General features: G+C 57.2%; 2 protein-coding genes across 2 annotated transcripts; one reads left to right on the top strand and one right to left on the bottom strand.

Annotated features, from left to right (window-relative positions):
• The first annotated feature begins 75 nt into the window (after window positions 1–75).
• On the top strand, window positions 76–6,249 carry UBE2C (ubiquitin conjugating enzyme E2 C). The gene is made up of 6 exons (XM_063121379.1): window positions 76–182; window positions 317–344; window positions 1,049–1,135; window positions 4,542–4,746; window positions 5,343–5,402; window positions 6,145–6,249. The coding sequence occupies exons 1-6, from the start codon at window positions 76–78 to the stop codon at window positions 6,201–6,203; spliced, it is 546 nt and encodes a 181-aa protein (XP_062977449.1). The 3' UTR covers window positions 6,204–6,249.
• A 1,957-nt stretch (window positions 6,250–8,206) lies between these two features.
• Window positions 8,207–14,740, bottom strand: TNNC2 (troponin C2, fast skeletal type). Its single transcript, XM_063147481.1, has 6 exons — window positions 14,573–14,740; window positions 12,589–12,640; window positions 11,641–11,784; window positions 11,417–11,531; window positions 10,496–10,632; window positions 8,207–8,482 (listed from the first exon to the last, which is right to left on the bottom strand). Exons 1-6 carry the CDS (start codon window positions 14,723–14,725, stop codon window positions 8,451–8,453), a joined length of 633 nt encoding a protein of 210 aa, XP_063003551.1. The 5' UTR covers window positions 14,726–14,740; the 3' UTR covers window positions 8,207–8,450.
• Window positions 14,741–15,167: the final 427 nt, after the last annotated feature.

Genomic DNA, 15,167 nt, shown 5'->3' on the forward strand with positions numbered 1-15,167 from the left:
AGCAGCAGCAGCTCCAGCCCGGCGCCGAGAAGCCCCAGAGCCGCCGCCGCCGCCGCCGCCGCCGCCGCCGCCGCCATGGCCTCGCAGAATACCGACCCCGGCGCCGCGGCAGCCGCCGCCCGCGCCTCCAGGAAGGCCGCCGAGCCCGGCAGCGGCGCCGCCCGAGGCTCCGTCCGCAGCAGGTACGCGGGCGGGAGGGAGGGGAGGAGAGGAGGGGAGGGGGCCCCCGGGCGCGTGCAGAGGGCCCCCTCGCTGCTGCTGCTGCTGCTGCTGCTGCTGCTGGGCTCTAACGCTTGTTCCCGTCTCTGCCCCGCAGGCTGCAGCAGGAGCTGATGACCCTGATGGTGAGTGGCCCCCGCCCTGCCCCACCCCGCCCCAGCAGATCTCGATCGCCGCCCCCCCTGCGCCGCCCTCGCGCCCTCCAAGGAAGGAAGGGAGGGAGGGAGGGAGGGTGCTGTGCTTTTGCCCCATCGGAGACTCCTTCCGCTCCGAGGCCTGGAGGGGCCCAGAAGACCTTCGCCGTCAAGGCTCTCCAGCTGGGGGTCGTTGGGCAGATCGGGGGGGGGGCAGCGGCTGCTCTAAGGGGGCTGAGCCTGTTTAGAGGTGGGAAGGAACAAGGAACCGGGGGGGGGGGGCTTGCTCCGGAAGGCACAAGCAAAACTCCTCCTTGTTCCCCTCCCCCACTCTGCTTGGACCCCCCCCCCCCATCCTCTCTCTCCCCAGTCCCGAGGCCCCTCCCTCCTAGGAGCCCCAGCTCAACCGCTGTGGCCCCCAGGGGCCCCTCAGGTACAGCTGTGCTCCCCACACCTGGGGAGGCGGCCTGCGGTTCAGAGGGCCTTGAGCAGCTGCCCAGGAATCTGGGCCATCCAGTTCGTGGAGAGTCAAATGTCCAAAAGTCGCTGCTTGCCTGTGGCCTTTTCTTGCGCCCGCTTCCTTGCCCCGAAGGCCCCTTTGCTGCCAGCCTGGGCCCTGCCAGCCTTTCCTTTCTCAGCAAGTCACGCCCCGCCTTCCTCTTGAGGCCCCGGCACTAACCTGCTTTTCCACCCAGATGTCTGGAGACAAAGGCATCTCGGCCTTCCCGGAGTCGGACAACCTCTTCAAGTGGATCGGGACCATTAACGGAGCAGCCGGGACGGTGAGCTGGGCCAGGAGGGAGCCCTCGGGAACCCAGGAAGCCGCCTTAGGCGACGGAGCCAGGCCACACCTCCTTGGTCTACTGAGCTCAGGATTCACCGCACTGACTGGCAGCAGCAGCAGCTCTCTGGGGTCTGAGGTGGGGGCTTCCCCCACCTTGCCCTGCCTGGAGATGCTGCCCCTTGCGCTCAGGGCCTAGTGTGGCCGCTCTGCGCGGTGAGGGCGTGGGACAGGGGCGAGGGGGCTCGCATGTGGTGCAGTGACATTAAGAGCGTTGTCTGGACCCTGGGTACAAACCGTGGGATGGTGGGGGGGGGCGGTGTCTCAAGGGCTTATTTTCAGCTGGAGAGACAAACTGAGCCAGGCTTCAGCCCTGGAACATGCAAACTCATGATGGAGTCTCTGTGTATGTGCAGAGAGCCTTCTCTTACGATCAAGTAGTCAGCCACACCTTTCATCCTGTCATTAGGAGGCCGGGGTTCCTGTTCACACCAGGGACAGCCTCTAGAGAAACCAGCCAGTTTCAGGCATCACAGCTGAGTGTGCTCTGGATAGAAGTGAGTCAGGAGCCCAGTTCAGGCATTTGCTTGAACACATTTATTTATTTATTTATTTATTACGTTTTTATACTGCCCAATAGCCGAAGCTCTCTGGACGGTTCACAAAAATTAAAACCATTAGGAACGTAATAAACATCCAACAAGCTAAAAACACAAATACAAAAAAAACCAATATCAAAAGCACAACCAGGATAAAACCACGCAGCAGAAATTGATACAGGATTAAAATACAGAATTAAAACAGCAAAGTTTAAATTTAGATGTTAAAATACTGAGAAAATAAAAATAAAATTCACATGAGCGTGAAACCTGAGCAGGGGCTGGGGGATCCACGAAGACAACAGAATATTTATTTATTTATTTAAATTTATTTAAATAAATATTTATTTATTTCTTACCCACCTCTCCTTCCGGATCGAGGCAGGAAACAGCATTAAATACAAAATCACCAGAAAATGCATAAAACTGATGAAAACATATAAAAATTATAACAATATTAAAATAACAATTGAACATGTTTAAAAAAAAACCATTTGGGTAGGCCTGTTGGAAGAGATCAGTCTTTATGGCTCTGTTAAACTCAGCAAGGCTATTAAGCGGACGAATCTCCAGCAGGCCATCCCACAGTCTGGGGGCAGCGGATGAAAAGGGTCCTCTGGGTTACAGTTGTCAGCCTAGTTTTGGCTGCCTGGAGTAAATTCTTCCCCTGAGTGTGCAGGGCGGATTGTACTGGGGAAGGCGATCCTGCAGGTAACCTGGACCCAAACCACGTAGGCGTTGACTTGGAGGACAGCTTAAGCTGAACACACCTAGAAGGCTACACAGTCAGGAGCCCCGAAAAGGCAAATTGCCCAGAGGTTTCTCATGCCCAGACTGAAAGAACTGGGCATGTTTAGCCTGGAGAAGAGAAGATTGAGGGGAGACATGAGAGCGCTCTTCAAAGACTTGAAAGGTTGTCACACAGAGGAGGGCCAGGATCTCTTCTCCATCCTCCCAGAGTGCAGGACACGGAATAACGGGCTCAAGTTAAAGGAAGCCAGATTCCAGCTGGACATCAGGAAAAACTTCCTGACTGTTAGAGCAGTATGACAATGGAATCAGTTACCTAGGGAGGTTGTGGGCTCTCCCACACTAGAGGCCTTCAAGAGGCAGCTGGACAACCCTCTGTCAGGGATACTTTAGGGTGGATCCCTGCATTGAGCAGGGGGTTGGACTCGATGGCCTTGTAGGCCCCTTCCAACTCTGCTATTCTATGATTCAGTACGTTTTCCAAGCTCCCTTCAGGACCTCACGGTAAACATGCAAAGGTGGAGTGGATGAGGAACTGGGGTGAGTGGATATTAGCGTGCCCCCCCGCCCCCCATCTCCATTTTTAGCCTCGTGTGTTTAGGCAGCTGCTGGCCAGGGCTAGGAAGAAACTCAATGGTCAAAGGTGAAGAAACCGGCATCTGGGAGAGACCTGGAGGCCGCTGGTTTTCAAATGCTTACTGTAAATCTGGGGGTCTGATTTGAGTTCGAACTTCCACTTTTGCAATCCAGTGGGTAAAGTAAGACCAGTGTAAAAGACCACAGACTTTTAATTGAAACCAATCAATTGTTTCATTGATACAAAATGCCTCAAAATGATACGATCTTCACATTGGAATTAATCTTAGAAACATATATGATAGTGAATAGTCGCAAAAAGGCGCCGAGCGGGATAGCCAACCAAACAATATAAACGGAAACAGAATAGTTTTAGATTGTCCTTGACAAGGGAATTTGAGTAGTAATCCTAGACCCAAATCTGTCTCCTTGCAACCCATAAGTCAAATGCTATTAGACTACTCCACTACGACAGGCAAAATTCATGTCAACTGTTCCAGTTCAGTAGTGGGAGAAGAAATGGAAAATAACCGAAAGTATCCCACAGAAAAAGGGAAAGAGCAGCCGTGGACTGTGCCCAGAGCATCTTTTTATATTGTCCAAAGACGGGGGGGAAATGGGCTCCCCACCCCCCAAAAAAACCCTTTTATGTCCCGTCCCTGCCTTGTGTGGGCCTGCGCAAGGCCTAGCTAGAATCCTAGAATAGCAGAGTTGGAAGGGGCCTACAAGGCCATCGAGTCCAACCCCCTGCTCAATGCAGGAATCCACCCTAAAGCATCCCTGACAGATGCTTGTCCAGCTGCCTCTTGAAGGCCTCCAGGGTGGGAGAGCCCACAACCTCCCTAGGTAACTGATTCCATTATCACACTGCTCTAACAGTCAGGAAGTTTTTCCTGATGTCTAGCTGGAATCTGGCTTCCTTTCACTAGGGGGAAGTGTGGCAAGGACCCTGCTTTCCTGCAGGTCTTTGTACCGATCAGTGTGTCATAGGTCACATCGGCATCTGTGCACATTCTTCCAAACATTCCAGTTATGTTTCTTATGACTCTGGATTCTTGCGGCGCCTGCTAGACTTGTTGAAGTGACTTGCCAGGATTTCCCTGTCGAACACAATGCATTTACAATTCAGCAGAACTCCCCAGCAGCTTCACTAGGTTTGCCCATGGTGTCCACCCCTTCCTTAGCGCATCCTGGCTGTTCTAAAACCTGCCAAATCTGGGCGGGTGGGGCCTTGGGCCTGGCAGGGCCAGATCCTGACAAGAATAACTGAAAAGGGTGGGGGAGCCATTCCCCAGCCTTTGAGGATGGAAGGGGACAGCTAGCTTAGACTCCCTCGTTGCCAAAGCCGCCCAGGGATATGATGTAGGCTGCCTGGGCTCAAGGCAGGTGGCTGAGGGGCAGGAGGGCTGTTGTGGGGAGGGGGGGCACGTACGGCCATTGTGGTGTCTCGTGTGCCTGACCTGTGCCTCCCCGCCCCACTAGGTGTATGAGGAGCTGAGGTACAAGCTGTCCTTGGAGTTCCCCAGTGGGTACCCCTACAACGCGCCCACTGTCAAGTTCCTCACCCCCTGCTACCACCCCAATGTGGACCTGCAGGGGAACATCTGCCTGGATATCCTCAAGGACAAGTGGTCGGCCCTGTACGACGTCCGGACCATCCTGCTCTCCATCCAGAGCCTGCTGGGAGGTGAGTTCAAGGCGTGCTCTGGGGGTGGGAAGGCTTCTCCCGGCTCCCAGCCTCAGGTCCACCGGCGCCTCGCCAGCCCCGGTGGAAATCACTGCGGTAAATTCATGAAGGATTGCAAATACCCTTCTAAACAATAAGCCTAGAAGCACAGCTCTGTGCCCACTCTGCCGCTCTTCTAGATAACTCAGAGTTATCTAAAATGGCAAGTATTTGCGTCTCAGACCCAAATACTCTTTCTCTCCTGCTTGTTCTGTGCTCAACAAACTTCAAGTTGCAGCGGGGTGCACAGGTCCACTCACCAACCCCGTGCCAAGAAGGGGGGCTGGCACAGCAGTGGGAGGGGAAAGAGGGAGGCGCCGATCCGCACGGCCCCCCGGGAGCCGCGCAGGGCTTTCTAAGGGGAACGCCAAGCTCTTCACAGCAACGCGAAGGAGGCGGCCTTTGGCAACGTGACGCCTGCCGGGTGTTTCGGATGATAATCCCCACTCCACCCCTGGGATGGGCAGCAGAGCTCCCCGGCCTGAGACCAGGGGAAGGTGGGGCACTAGTGGGACCTTGACCACGTGGGCTGATGGCTTTTGTCCCCCCGACCCCAGAGCCAAACATTGAGAGTCCGCTGAACACCGATGCCGCAGAGCTCTGGAAGAACCAGGCAGGTGAGTGTCTCCAGGTGTGCTTATGGGCTGGGGAAGGAAGAACAGAGCAAGGTGGGCAGCTGCTGCGGGGGGGGGGGGGGTAAGGTGGCAGGGGCACAGTCTTCAGCCCCATGGCCTCTCGCCCAGGCAATGGGAAATGAGCGCGTTGGAGCATGGCGGGCTGGTGAAGAGTGTGGGGTTCTTGCCCCACTCGGCCGTGGAGCTCACGGGATGACTATGACTCTCAGCCTGGCCTACCTCACAGGGTTGTTGTGAGGATAAGATGCAAAGGAGTCGGTTCATGTTCACCTCCTTGGAGGTGAGGAGGGTTATAAATCTAATACGCAAAAAAATCTCTGTTGCATTTGGACTATAGGACAGGAGGGCACGTTTGACCTGCGGGCACGCTTGGCGCTTCCGCCCCGCTTGTCTAGAACCCCAACCTGAGTGGGTGGGAGCTCAAGTTCAGGCAGGGTGTGTGGCAGCCAAAGCCCCAAGAAAGGCTTGCCTGGTTTGAGCTCCTAGGTGCCCCCCAGCCCCAATGCTCCACTATCTCCCAGGTGGAAGAAAGCCAAAGCTGCAGCCGTGGGCTCCTTGGCTTCCCCCCTCTGGAAACCGGGGGGGGGCACCTGGGGTCCTTGTGTGGGCTTGGCTCGGCGTACAGGATGGGGGGGGGCATGCCCTTGAGGCTCCCGAGCTGTGAGGCAGCCCTCTGTCCCCGCCCAGCTGCTTGAGCTGCATTGGCGCCCGTCTCTCCCCACAGCCTACAAGAAACACCTTCACGAATCGTATGCAAAGCATATGAAGAGCCAGGAGACCTGACTCCTCTGCTGCTCCTGTCGCTGCCTGCCGTCTCCACCCTGGTGGTGCGTGTCCTTCCTCCCCACCCCCACCCCCCACTTTCCATTCTGTCCCTGGGCAGAACGCAATGTTGTATTATAGGTTGTTTTTAAATTTATTTGGCATTTTGTCTTGCTGTTTAATCTATAAATAAACCTTTTTTGTTGTTTTTATACACGCTGCCGGCTCCTTGCATTGCATCTGTTCCCGGGTTCTAGGCTGGCACTCCCAACCCTGGGCCCAGGCAGGCGGGGGGCTGCTTCCCCTATGGAATCCATAGGAGGGGGCTGGCCTGCGCTGACTCAGGAGGGGGCCACACACCCTGATGCCTGCAGCCGCCAGCATCCGGATCCCCACATTCAGAAGAGGAGAGCCCTGTCAGCAGGGGGCCTGGAGGCTCAAACAGCGCTGGCTACGACCTGGCCTGGGGGTGGATTCATGGGGCAGCAGGATGAGAGCCCTGCGGCAGGGTCAGGCCAACGGCCCCTCGCGTCCAGCATCCTGTTCCCTGCAGCGGCCAGCCAGGTGCCCTGGGAGAGCCCACAAGCGGGCCGTGGCAGCAAGAGACGGACTTGGGAATTAGTGCTACCTCTCTGTTGTGGAGGCTCCGAGTAGCCGTTGGTGCTAAAAGCCATCGAGAGCCCCCACACACACCTCCATGCCTCTCTCTAGCCCCTTTCAAAGCTGGCTGCCCTCCCACCTCGTAGCAGCGAATCCCATCCTCTGACTACACCTGCTTAACTCCCCTGAATGTCCCACCCATCCATTGGGTAGGGTGGCCCCACTGGGTTCTGGTGGTAGGAGAGGGAGGAAAGACACGGAATAACGGGCTCAAGTTAAAGGAAGCCAGATTCCAGCTGGACATCAGGAAAAACTTCCTGACTGTTAGAACAGTACGACAGTGGAACCAGATACCTACAGAGGTGGTGGGCTCTCCCACACTAGAGGCCTTCACGAGGCAGCTGGACAACCACCTGTCAGGGATGCTTTAGGGTGGATTCCTGCATTGAGCAGGGGGTTGGACTCCATGGCCTTGTACGCCCCTTCCAACTCTGCTATTCTTTGATTCTCTCAGCTCTCTCCACGTGTGAACGAGGTGGGTGGTGAGGCCACCTCTGCCTGCCGGAGTCCTCAGCAGTGACGCACTTTGTGCTCACTCGCTCCGCAGCGGCGAGGGCCAGGAGCCACTTCCTTGGCAAGCACCTGGCCACCGCTGAGGAAGCAGTGCTCCACTGGGCCCCGCCTTTGGGCTCCTGCAGGTGTCTGGGATGGGCTCTTGACTCCTTTGCTCCCAAGCATCCTCCCCCCTCCTCAGGACAGGTCACTGTTGCTTGGTCTGCCATCCCAGGATGCGCACACTTTGCTTCCAAGCCTTCTGGCAAAGAGAAAGGGCTGATGGTCGCAAACCGGGGGGGGCGGGAGGGGGGGACAGCTTCCTGCAACGCCCGCTGGAGTCGTGCCCTGTGGGGGCTGCACTGGAATTACTCCCAATTTCCCCCAGTTTTCCCTCCCGGTGTGGAGTGAGCCACGTGGGGAAGGAAAAGACTCCCTCCTTGCTCTGTCAGCGGTCCTGATCCTAGGCGAGTGGACTCATTGGCGCAGTTGCTGCAATGAGCAAATAGCAACCAAGGGCAGCCGGTTTAGTCTCACGGGCACCAAAATGCGTTTGGAGGTGGTCTGGCTAGGGTGGCCGTCCTTCTGTTCTTCTGGACCCCGGGAGGCTGAGACAGCCTACCGCTCCTCCCTGCTGCCCCCTCCCCACCTCACGACCCCTCCCCATCAGAACACTCTAATTAGTTGGCTGCTTTGTTTCTGCCTGTGGGCCGCCATAATCGTCACGGGCTGCAGGAAGGGAAAAGCCTGGAGGCTACGGGGTGGGGGGGTATCTAGGTTCCAGAGCGGGGCTTCCTTCCCATCCCTCCCCTGGGGGTCAGGGGCCTACTGCAGATGACGCCCCCACAGCCAATCCATAAAGGTGCCCCATCTTTGGTTCCAGTCCTTTGCTCTTTATTGAAGTGTCAATGCTATAAACAGAATTTCACAGGTTCGGAGCAGTGGGGATCCACAGAGTTTAGCTGTAAAGGAGTCTTGGAGTTGCGTGGAGCAGGCTGGAAGAGGAGTGGGGTGAGGGAAGCTCACGAACTGGGCAAGGCCACGTCGCTGGAGCAGAAGCAAGAGGTGGCTGCTGGTAGATGGCTGCCCCCATCCTTGCAGGAATGTCTAGGCGCTTTACTGCACACCCTCCATCATCTTCAGGAACTCTGTGGGAAACGGAAGCTGGGTCAGCCCAAAATCGGGACAGGCAGTGAAGCACGCAGGAACGCCGCTCACCTCCCCATGATACATTGGCCCACCTGCAGAGAGCCCACCCCACCCACTGTGGATCCAACAAGCCCCCCACCCTACCCCACAGGCACCAGAATTCTGTGTTTTCTGGGCTGGCTGTGGCATCTTGACAGAGGGACTCTGGCTCTGTATTCACCGCCACCAAGAGCCCAAACTCTAGAGCCACAAAGCCCTGAATGGGGGGAAAGAAGCAATATCTGTTACAGAATCCTAGAATGGTAAGAGTTGGAAGGGGCCTACAAAGCCATCAAGTCCAACCCCCTGCTCAAGGCAGGAATCCACCCTAAAGCATCCCTGACAGATGCTTGTCCAGCTTCCTCTTGAAGGCCTCTAGTATGGGAGAGCCCACAACCTCCCTAGGTCACTGGTTCCATTGTCGTACTGCTCTAACAGTCAGGAAGTTTTTCCTGATGTCCAGCTGGAATCTGGCTTCCTGTAACTTGAGCCCGTTATTCCGTGTCCTGCACTCTGGGAGGATGGAGAAGAGATCCTGGCCCCACAGTCTACAAGGGAGGTTACCCGATCAAAACGAGATCAGATTAATCTGACAGGATTTGTTCTTGAGAAATCTATGCTGGCTTCTAGTAATCGCTGCATTGTTTTCAAGGTGTTTACAGAATGACTTCTTTATAATCTTCTCCCAAAAAATTCCCAGGGAATGATGTTGGGCTCCTACTTTTTGCCCTTTTTGAAGCTAGGGACAACATTAGCGCTCCACCAGCACCTCACCCATCTTCCATGATTTTGCAAAGATAATAGACAGTGGTTCTAATAGTTCTTCTGCTAGCTCCTTTATCACTCTAGGATGCAGTTCATCAAGCCCTGGAGATTTGAACTCATTCAAAGAAATTAGGTGTTGACCATTTGTTTATCAATCTCAAACTGCAATCCTGCCCTCTCAGCTTGTGAATCACTTTTGTCGGGGTGGGTGGGGTCATAAGTCTGCTTTTGGGAGAAGACCGAGGCAAAGTAGGAATTGAGCACTTCAGCCTTTTCTTTGTCGTCTGTTATCAATTTGCCATCCTCATTAAGCAGTTGAACCACCATTTATTTCCTCTGTCTTTTACTACTCACGTATCTGAAGAAAGCCTTTTTATCTATTTATTTATTTTTTTAGCGATAAAAAATAAATATTTATTTATTTATTTTTTTATTAGCGAGGGAAAGCATCCCTCGCTAATCTCAGCTCATTCACAGCTTCAGCCTTCCTGACTTTCGGCACTTCTGCGCCACTTGTCTGTACTCTTCTTTTGTAGCCTGGCCTTCCTTCCACTTCCTATATGTATCCCTTTTTGTTTTCAGGTCATCAATAAGCTTTTTGTGGAGCCACATTGGTTTCCTCTGTTGTCTTCTATCTTTTCTCCTTGTTGGAATTGTTTGTAACTGTGCCTTTAAAAATTCATTTTTTAGATACTCCCACCCATCCTGCACTCCTTTTCTCATTAGGCTCATTTGCCATGGGATCTTACTTATCATAGTTCTGAGTTTATTAAAATCAGCTTTCCTAAAATCTAGAGTACGTGTATGGCTACGCTCGACTTTTGTCTCCTTCATAATCAAGACGTCATACTGGTCACTTTCCCCCAGAGTTCCCGTGACTGCCACTTTATCCACTAAGTCATCCCTATTGGTCAATAACAAGTCAATTAGAAACTGGGATTCCTCAGAGGGTGAAAGCCAGGCAGCAGCTTCTGTCGTTCCAAGCCAAAATGTGCTCTTCTGCTGGGCTGGTTGAGAGCATGGGGGCCGGGTGGTTTGGGGTGCGCTTCCTGAGGGAACTGCCTGATGATATGGGGCACTGGGGCCGGTTAGCCCTCAGGGCGCTACAGGAATAGCTTAACGCTGCTGCCTCCGGCCGGTCAGCGCTGCCCCAACAGCCACCCCAGCTCCCAAGAAGAACATCCGGCCTGGCCCGGCCAGCCACTCACCATCAAAGTCAATCCGGCCATCGTTGTTTTTGTCTCCGTCCTTCATGAGCTCCCCAATCTCCTCTTCGGTGACGCTCTCACCGGATGCCCGGAAGATCTCAATCAGCTCCTCAGCGTCCAGGTAGCCATCAGCATTCCTATTTCCGGGAGAGAAATGGGAGGATTGGGAGATGGGAGGGGGAGTGTTGAGCTCTTCCAGACTTCACTTTAATCTTGACCACCTGCACATCAAAGCCCGTTCACCCCCGCAGGAGCAGCGGAGACAGCAGGCTCCAGCTCTCAATGGCTGCTATTTATTTATTGATCTGTTGGGTTTTTATACCGGCCAGTAGCTGACGCTCTAACGGCTACCGACTGCCTCCAGCCCCGCAGGCAAGATGCCTCTCAATACCAGTTGCTGGAGACCAGGAGAGGGAGGGGAGGGGCTGCTGTGCTCCTGCCCAGGCGGTGGGCTTCCCATGGGGACTTCTGCTTGGCCACGGTGGGAACAGAATGCTGGGCGAGGGAGGCCTTTGGCCTGGCCCAGCTTGATGGGGATCTTGGCTCTGGCCCGGCCCAGATGGATGCCAGAAGGAGGGGGGCAAAATCCTCTGTGTTGCGTCAATGCAGACCGGGAACGCCAGCTATCCCTGGGCTCGTCCCCTCACACCCCACCAGCCAGCCCTTCCTGGCTTGCAAGCGTGGCTGCAGGAGCTGTTGTCCACTTGTGCAGACTCATTCCTGAGCACCGCAGGCTGGGCAGTTGTCATGACGAACTCTGAACATGCGTCCCGGCCTGCCTCTTCGCGGAGGGGCTGGTGCGCTCCACACCTTTGCCTGCCTCTTCAGCCCTTGACCTTTGCACTAGGTCCTCTCCAGCGGGGAGGGGCTCCTGCCCTGCCAGGGCTGAGTGAGGCTGCCGGCCGCCAGGTCCCACCTCACCTGTCAAATATGCGGAAGCATTCAGCCAGCTCCTCCTCGCTCTTGCCCTTGGCGTCCTCTTTCATCTGGTGCACCATCATGACCAAGAACTCTTCGAAGTCGATAGTTCCGCTGCCTGCAGGGAGATGCCGGGGTCAGGCGCTGCCCCCTCTGGACCGCCAACTGTTTCCTGGGGGGGGGGCGCCCCCACCCCCACCCCACCCAAGGATGCTGTTGCTTCTCACCATCCTCGTCCACCTCCTCTATGATGGCGTCCAGCTCCTCCTTGGTGGGCGTCTGGCCCAGCATCCTCATGACGGTGCCCAACTCCTTGGTGCTGATGTCTCCACCGCCATCAGCATCAAACATGTCGAATGCAGCTTTGAACTCTGTGGGAGACGCAGGCAGGGTTAGCCAGGGGAAGGGGGAGTCAGCCTCGAAGCCAGGGCTGCTTCTGCAGGGGGCAAAATCTCCCTGTGTCAGGACCGCTTCGCATGCCCAGAACTCCGCCTGTGCTCCAGCCGTTACTGGGGCTTGGGAGAGGGGGACGTCCTCATGGAGAGAGGGTCCCCGAGCCTCATGTGATACACACACTGGCCACCCTCCTCGGCCAAGGGAGGACCAGGATCTCTTCTCGATCCTCCCAGAGTGCAGGACACGGAATAATGGGCTCAAGTTAAAGGAAGCCAGATTCTGGCTGGACATCAGGAAAAACTTCCTGACTGTTAGAGCAGTACGACAATGGAATCAGTGACCTAGGGAGGTTGTGGGCTCTCCCACCCTAGAGGCCTTCAAGAGGCAGCTGGACCACCATCTGTCAGGGATGCTTTAGGGTGGATTCCTGCATTGAGCAGGGGGTTGGGCTCGATGGCCTTGTAGGCCCCTTCCAACTCTATTAGTCTATGTTTCTATGATTCCTGCGGTGGGGCAAATGGGTCAACCCAAGCCAGCAGAACCACTCTGCGTCAGCCTGGGGCTGGCCTCTCCCCTACAGTGATGCAGGGCTCCAAGAGCTGCCCGTCCCTTGCGTACGATTGCAGTTTCAGGAGCCACCGGCGGGGTGGGGCATGGTTTTGATGCCACCCAAAGCGTTTCCACGCCGTGCACTCGGTAGCTTGCCCCCAGGTCAAGCGAGATGCCTCCCCAGCCAGTTGGGTTGGGGGCTCCCGCCCAGGGATATCCCTGTAACTCACCTGCAATCATTTCCTCGCTGAGGTAGGACCGGGCTTCCGCCTGCTGGTCCGTCTGCAAGGCAAGCGAAGGGAGTCAGCGGGAGGCCCAGAAGCTGCCTTTGCCCATCCCTGACGGCCTGGGCCCACCTTGCCATCCTCTCAGGGTGGCCAGAGGCCTCCTTCTCCAGAGGCCCCTTTGCCCTTCAAAAGCCTGCCTCCTCTTCCAGGCCCTTTCTCAGCCTCACGAACATCCCTCGTCCTGGAAAGCAGCAGCCGTGGGCAACCTCCTTAGCCCGGTGAGCTGCATGCGGTGGCAGGTCAGGGATCACACATGCACGTGCGCCCACACACGCTTCCCCCACATGCACGGACTGTAGCGCACCAGCATGAGGCGGCACAAACCTCCCCTCCTTGCCCACTGAAATAGCATCACTTGGAGGCGAGGAGATTAGAGGCCCCCCCTCCCCCCCCCGCCCCGCCCCGCCCCGTGCCCACAATCAGGATCAGCTTCCCTGCCGCTCTTGGAGCCCGCAGAAAGAGCAATCCCAGCTACATTGGGCAGGCCAGATGGAGAGTAGGCGAAAGCGGCTTCCCCCGGCCCTACAGCCCAGGCTGGATGCTGTCCCAGTGCCATTGAGCAGAGCCAGGGCGAGTGGCCTTTTCCCACACTCCAGCTGGACTGCAGGGGCAAGCGGGTGGGGCTCAGAGGGCCACTTGCGGGCCGTGGATCTCACCGGCAGTGCCACCACCGAGGCTGGTTTCTCAGCGCTGCCGGCAGGACGGGCCCCGGCAACTCACTGCATTCCGGCCCTCAAGAGGAGCCCTGAGGCCTGGCTTAGAGCTGAGGGCTGGGGCGTGCTGCTGGGGCGAGGGCGCCATGCCAGGCATTAGCGGTGAGGGGGGAGTCGGGCCCCCGGCGGAGTAATGCACCCAGCCGCCACTTCAGAGGGCTGGCTACAATCCCAAGAAGGCCATTGCTTGCCACGCAGCTCCTCCGGGTAGCACCAGCAATCTGGGCCTGTGTAGGCCCAATGTGGCTTCTGGGAGTCCTGCATCTGCCTGGCTGGAGGGCCTGCTGGTCTCAGGGGTCCAGGAGGGCTCCCCAGTGCCCTTGGCTGGGTGCCATTCTTCACTCGGGTTCCCAGGCTCCGTCGAGGGTCTGCTGGATGCCTGCGGCAGCGGCTGGCCAGCGCGGAGGATGCTTCTTGAGCCCCAGCTATTCTTAGCCGCTGCCGCCTCGGCCCTCCTTCTAGGGTGCGCGGCGGGCTGGCAGCCAGCTGCCCCAGCACCTGTTGGCCCTCGGATTGGGTTACTCCTTCGAGCCGGGTCTTGCAGCACAGAGGCCAGACGCTTCCCGGCCAGTTCTTGTGACCGGCGGCTCAGCTTTCTCCGCAGCCGGCTCCTCGGTGCCCTAGGCTGGGCTCCGGGGCGGCTCTGAGCCCAGGCCAGAAATAACCGCCACTCCACTCCACTCCACCCCACCCCCAGGCCTGCAGCAGCTCATCCCAGCAGACGCCTGCTCCACACCCTCCTCCCCAAACTACAGCTTTGGGGGGAATTCGTCAAACAAGGGAAGCCCCTGTGTTGCCCCCTCTTTGAGCAACAGCTGCACCGCCTCCCCCTCTCCCACAGGCCACCTCTCCACACCCACCCTGGCCCCCATTAGCGGTAAAGGGGGCCCCCGCTCTCAGCTCCAGACACCCCTCCCCCAAACATTCCCCCAGTCCCCTCGCCAACCAGCAGCCTCGGTCCAAGGGTCACGCTGCCCCTCGGCCCCACACGGAGCGGCTCTCCGGGGGCAGTGATTGTGTCCTGGCAGCTTTCTGGCCCCGTCTGTGCGGCCCTGCCCCACCCATCGGACGCACGACCAACCGGCCCATCTTGCCAGCCGTGCACATTCCATGGTCCGGCCCGGCACCCCGGGAGGAGGGCCAGCTCCAGCCGCCCTGGGTGCCGCCACCTTCAGAACGGGCGTCCGTGCCCGTGGCCTCTCCAGTGAGCTTACCATGTTGGCAGGTAACACCCCACAGCAACCCACAGGGAAAGAACCACCACGTCCCACTCCGCTCCGGGCAGATGGCAAAAGCTCCTCCCCCGCCTCTGGCTCCACAATTTGTACTCTGCCCACTCCGCAGGTCCCCACCCAGGCTGCCCTCATTGGACACTGGGGAGGCAGCTCTTCAAGCGGCCAATCGCCTTCCTCCTCACCTGTTCATTGGTTAATGGGGCATTTTACCAAATTTAGCCAAGCCACTCCTGGCTATGTCCAGCAGCAGCGGCAGCAGGGCTGGGAGGACAGGAGAGGAGGTCAGGGCCCCACAGGGGAGAAACCCAATCCCAGGCGGAATGACAAGGAACTGACGGCAGGCCACCTGCAGGGACGTTGCCTTCCTCCACTGAGCATCTGCCATAGGCCAGCAGAGGGTCAAAAATAGACCCAGCAAAGCAGCCCCCTCCCCGCAAAAAACCCTCTCCATATATTGAGAATGAAGCCGGGGCTGCCAAGGAGTGTCTTTACTCAGAGCCTGCTGCTCCCTTGAGGAGGGGGCTCCGAGGAGTGGGAAGCTCCCCTGCCTGGCCCCGCTGGGGGACCGGCCAGA

Source organism: Elgaria multicarinata, chromosome 1 (assembly GCF_023053635.1).
Source record: "Elgaria multicarinata webbii isolate HBS135686 ecotype San Diego chromosome 1, rElgMul1.1.pri, whole genome shotgun sequence".
Lineage (NCBI taxonomy): Eukaryota > Metazoa > Chordata > Lepidosauria > Squamata > Anguidae > Elgaria > Elgaria multicarinata.